Genomic DNA, 5,106 nt, shown 5'->3' with positions numbered 1-5,106 from the left:
GCAGGTGACAAGGCTGGACCCCTCCAGCCAGAGTTCCCCAAACTTCCCATTTCAGAGCACCCAGGAAGCCCTGGAGACCTGTCCTCTTCCAAAGCCTTTTGTGGCCGAGGGTCTTCCAGGCAGCACAGGCCTCCAGTCTCCTCTTACTCACCTTCTGCTCCTTGTACTTAGCATAGTCCTTGGCGTACCTCTTTAACAGCTCCTCCTTGAGCTCTTCAGCTCGGGGGAAGGCTACTTCTTTCAGTTTCTGAAGGGAGGAAACAGTTGTAAGAGCGTGAGAGCCCCAAGGCAAGAGAAAGGAGACCTGAAGGGATGCAAGAACCACTAAATGTGTGGCCCCTAGAGATTACAAACCATCCGATTACTCACGAGCGGCCTCCAAGGATGCCCCAGCAAACCCCTCGAGTCTCGCCACACTGAGCATCCCGCCACCACGCATGGAAAAACCACGTGGTCTTTACTAAGCAGCGATTTTAACAGGAAAAAAAGGACATCCCAGTGCTCGACGGAGAGGAAATTGGACAACTGCAGCTGGCCCAGCGTGTGTACAAAGGGGAAAAAACACCCCAAACCACGACTCCCAAGGGGTCAGGACTGCCTGGTCCAGCCTTTGCGTGGATCACTCATCTCAGAGCCACGAAAACCCAAAACCCGTGACCCCAAAACATTAAAAACTAGGCAACGGTGCTACTTACTTTCACCGTCTCCCTCTTCTCGGGTATGACGGCAGTTTTGTAATCCCGGTGCTGCGGCAGCTTCTCAATGAAGAGCCTGTAAACACAGGAGAGAAACCACAGCTCTGAATCACAGCTGAGAGGGACAAACGATGCTGTGAGGAGCATTTCGGGGTATGGATCATCCCCCTCCAGCACTGTCCCCTTGCTCCGCCACCTCCCTGAGCCCCGTGGCCCCCACACTCAGGACAGTCGCCTGCCCTTCTGCAGGAAACTCTCCACGGCACACAGGAGACCTCGCTCAGACCCAGGGGAGCACCTCGCACAGGAGGTTTTTCTCTCACCTGGACTTTGGAGACAATCCTCAGGGATAAAAACACATTTGTTTTGGACAGAAACATTAATAAGCTGGTCTAAAAGACCAAGGACGCCGGCAGTGATTCAGGAAGGTCCTTGGGCACCTGCCTACATCTCTGCGAGCATCCGAGGGGATCGGACACAGCTCAAGGACTCAGCTGACTCAGTGCTCACACTGTCCCCTCCTGAGCAAGGGAACGAGGAGTTTGTGCAGAAGATGGTGAAATTAACTCAGACCTTGAAAAGAGAAAACTTGCAGCTAAGCTAAAAAGCAACTTCCTGACATCCCCAGCTGCTGCATCAGGAGCCTTTTGCTTCTGCAGCCCAACCAGTCCGGGTCAGGAGAGCAACATCTGTGCGGGTTTCCAGGTGGGAAAGCAAGATTGAGCTCAACACCACCCCACTGCCAGCACGAATACGAACAGGTTAATAATCTTCAGGTGCTCTACGAATGGGATAAGTGTCCTCTGCAGGACACCGTGGTGAAGACACAGAGGAAGAGAACTGTAAGCACTAGAAAAGCCCACAAACATGGGGCTCAGCCCTGTGAGGCTCCCGAGGCTTGAAGCATCACCGAAACACAGAATTTTAAGGGTTGGAAGGGACCTGGAAAGACCATCTAAGTCCAACTACCCAAGTTATCTCTGTGAACAAGCCCCCAGAGGCACAAGGTTTGCTGACGGTGATTTTAGCTGGGTCCTTGTCTCCTGCAAGAGGAGCCGCAGTTGCCGGAGGTGCCCACAGAAAGGCTCTGTCCTCTTTTGTGGCTCTTTACTGCACTGCTCCAGCATCCAAAAGAGGATGCTCTCCAGCAAGAGAGCAGCCTCACGCCCAGGCACAAGGAAGGAGGGTAGTGAGGAGGAGACAGTGTCCCAGGGAGCAGCACGAATCAAGCAGAGCCAAGTGGGAAAAACTTGGCGGGGAGGACAGAGTGAGAACACTCTTCATGCTGAGAAGCCTCTGTGTGTGCAGTAAATAAACCCAGCTGCTTCAGAACCTCAGTCCTGCGGGGAAAAACAACTTTTTTACAAATCCGAATGCTCCTGGTTGCCACGGAGAGTATGAGGATGCTCTCATCAGAGAGCGCAGGATCAGAATAACCATGTCACAGCCCTTGCTCCCTCCGAAACGCCCGGCAAAGTCCCCTCTCCCGGCTGGCGGTTGCGAAGTAGGTCACTGTGTCGAGGAGACAAAACAAGGCTGTGATCATTGCCAACAGCTGGCAGATTAAAATGGAAGGGATTAATTAAAATGGATTAAGAGCAGATGCTGGTCTGAGGAGGATGGAAAAACCATCAGAGGCAGCTGGGTTTCCACAAGTCGGGAAGAGGAGAAGTGGGCAGCGGGATGAGAGGAGGACTCAGGAAGCCAGAGGAAGACTCTGGGGCAAGACCAAGCTGGGGCTGGAGGCAGGGGAAGGCAACGAATCACGTTTCCTATCGACAGCCCAAGCTGAGGCTTGGCAGGACTGAAACGCCAGGAGTTTTGGGTTTGTTCAAACCTCCACTTCCGAGTCCACGACAAGCAGCAGCTGTTTGGCAGCGAGTGGCCCCAACACAGGCTATTTTTAAGCACGGCTCCGGCACGCACGCCAAGCCGGCATCTCTCGAGTCCCTTGCAACACCCCACACAAACGCCCGGAGCCAATCCCAGCAGCTCGGAGCCACACAAGCAAATCAGGAGCCCAAACACCACAGAAAACTCGTGTCTGTCTTTTTTCTTTCTTGTTTGGCTCTATCAAAATCAAACCTAGTCTGTCTGACGCCGACCCAAGGAAAACAACCACTCGGATCGACAGAAGGAGCCGTTCAAGACAATGAGCAAGATGTCTTACAAAGTGACAAGACACACGTATTAGAAGTCCAGCCTGGTTATTCTAAGAAATAGCCATGGCACCCTCCTGCCCTCCATGAGGGCTGGGCAACAAGTTTCATTCCCCTCCAGGAAAAAGAGGTCCCCTCTCGAGTCCCTTGCAACACGAGACCAAGCTGGATGACCTCCACGAGACCAAGCAGGTGGCTGGAGGCCAAGAAGAGAACCGGCTGCTTCAATGAGAATCTTTGTGCAAGATCTGTCTTGAGATTACCCCCGGCCTAGACAAGATTGTCTCAAAACAACTCTTGTGAGAGCCATCCCCTTTCCAAAGGTGCAGCCTGATGTGGGAAGCACTGGCAGGCAGCTGGGCTTCGAGGCACAGTGCTGACCATGGGCTGAAGCACCAGAAGAAGAACTCCAGTTCAGTTTCTAGAAAGAAGAGAGCAGAGCAAATCCCACGAGAGGCTCCAATTACCTGGATCACAGCCTCGGGGAAGAATATCTAGGAAACATTTCACTAAGGGAAGCTTCACACTTCCATTTAAAGAAATGAGACGGTGACATTAAGCTCGTATCTTCAGACAAGAAGCTCATATTCATCAGCACTGGAGAAATCATTCAGTCATCAACCACCGAGGGAAAATTTTTTCACCTTCCTGGCAGCCCAGGCTAACGTAAATGCCACGAGCGTTTGAAAGCTGCCAGAGGAAAAACACACCAGGACCCATCAGCGAAAATAGCAAAGGTGCTCTTAATTCAGTTGTTTAAAGAGTTTCTTCTTTGGCCAAGGCTACATAACCAGCCTGGAAGCTTTCCCCAAGGGTTTTACACGTCCCAGCTCCCCGTGCAGCCTCCCAGTGCCCTCGCTACGATGCCCATAAAAGCTCAGGAAGTGCAAGGCGGGAAGGAAAGCTAAGCGGAGAAAAATGCGTTGGATTCAAGGGGCAGGGAGAGAAAATGCCCACGGAGATGCCGACCACGTTGTGGCTACGCGGGTAGCGTGGGTGCTGCAGAAAGTGGCATCAGGTGAAAGTGGGAGGGACAGGCTTTTGGCCAAAAGACCCTGCAGGAACAGGACATTCCGTGCTCCTGGGGTGTTTTCTGAGGGTCACAGCTTTCAGCTCTTTAAACGGCACCGGGCACAGCTACAGAGAGGCACACGTTTACTCTGCTTGTCCTCCGGGCTGCTCGGATACAATCCAGACCTGACCCTGCGTCACGGCAGTAGCGTGACGTACGCTCCGGCTCGGCAGGGGGGGTTTCGCGCCCAGGATGGCTCGTTTCTGGGCAGCTGCGGAGATGACGGCAAAGAATATCCAGCTCTGAGCTTTTCTACACGGAATGCAGAGCCCACACCTGGGCTGAAACATCGAACTGGGTGTCAGCTGTGTTTATAGATGATCTGGGACTTTCTAGACCCGAAAAACTCACTGGTTAATATGGACCAGCTTCTTTGGACCCAGAACTCTTCCCTGTGTTCTTCCTGAGGAGGGTTTGGGCGTATGCCTGCACATTTGGGAGCTAGCGGGGGGGATCTTTCTGAGATACACAACTAAACCAACAACTGGCCCCAGCAGCTGAAGGATGAACTCACAGCCTGCTGTAAAAGGCTGTAGTAACTTAGGTGTAAAGCAGGTTTCTCCCACGAAGCTGGTTTATTAAATGGTTTATTAAAAAAAACCTCGCCAAGCAGCCTAGATCCTTTCCAGGGACACACTCGATACAGAGATCCTCGATCATCTATATGACAGAGGCCAATCCAGCCACTCAGCAGTGACAAAATCCCAGGAAGTTTCGACATAGAGGGAGCCAAAACTTCCCTCCTGTTTACAAGAGCCTCCACTGGTGGAGGGAAAGAAGAACCCAAGATCAGACTCGTTCCAACGGAATCTCGAACGAGTCTCCTGCGAAACAGAGAGGATGTTTTCAGGTTTGCAACTCACGCCTTTACCACATCTCCTGGTCGGTCTAACCGGCTGTATCCTCACCTCCGCGGTGACCGAAATACCAACGGAGCAGAGCTCTGGACAGAACCCGGTTCTTCCAGCTCAGCGAGGCCTCACGGTGTTTAGAAACGCTCAAAAACCCACAACGTCAACCCCACAAGCCCTTGCAGCGACGCGGGTTACTCGCAAACGACGCGGCGCCGCTCTTACGTGATGTATTTGTTGTAGAGGATAAAAGCACGCTCAGTGTTGCCTTCCTCCGAGTAAACGGCAGCCATGCGGAGGATTTCCACTCCGGAGCGGTAGTAGCGGCG

General features: G+C 52.7%; 1 protein-coding gene across 1 annotated transcript in view; it reads right to left on the bottom strand.

Annotated features, from left to right (window-relative positions):
* STAMBP (STAM binding protein) overlaps positions 1–5,103 on the bottom strand; it is a gene marked incomplete at both ends in the record, with an annotated part of 8,247 nt that extends 3,144 nt beyond the window's left edge. Inside the window, 3 exons of the mRNA XM_009869728.1 lie at positions 152–247; positions 696–771; positions 5,003–5,103. Of these exons, the coding sequence (XP_009868030.1) occupies positions 152–247; positions 696–771; positions 5,003–5,103 (273 nt within the window). The remainder of the gene's footprint in view (positions 1–151; positions 248–695; positions 772–5,002) is intronic.
* Positions 5,104–5,106: the final 3 nt, after the last annotated feature.

This window comes from Apaloderma vittatum, unplaced genomic scaffold, assembly GCF_000703405.1.
Source record: "Apaloderma vittatum isolate BGI_N311 unplaced genomic scaffold, ASM70340v1 scaffold27805, whole genome shotgun sequence".
In the NCBI taxonomy this organism is placed as follows: Eukaryota; Metazoa; Chordata; class Aves; order Trogoniformes; family Trogonidae; genus Apaloderma; species Apaloderma vittatum.
Note: the sequence above shows the minus strand (reverse complement) of the source record. Positions and strands in the feature narration are given on the sequence as shown.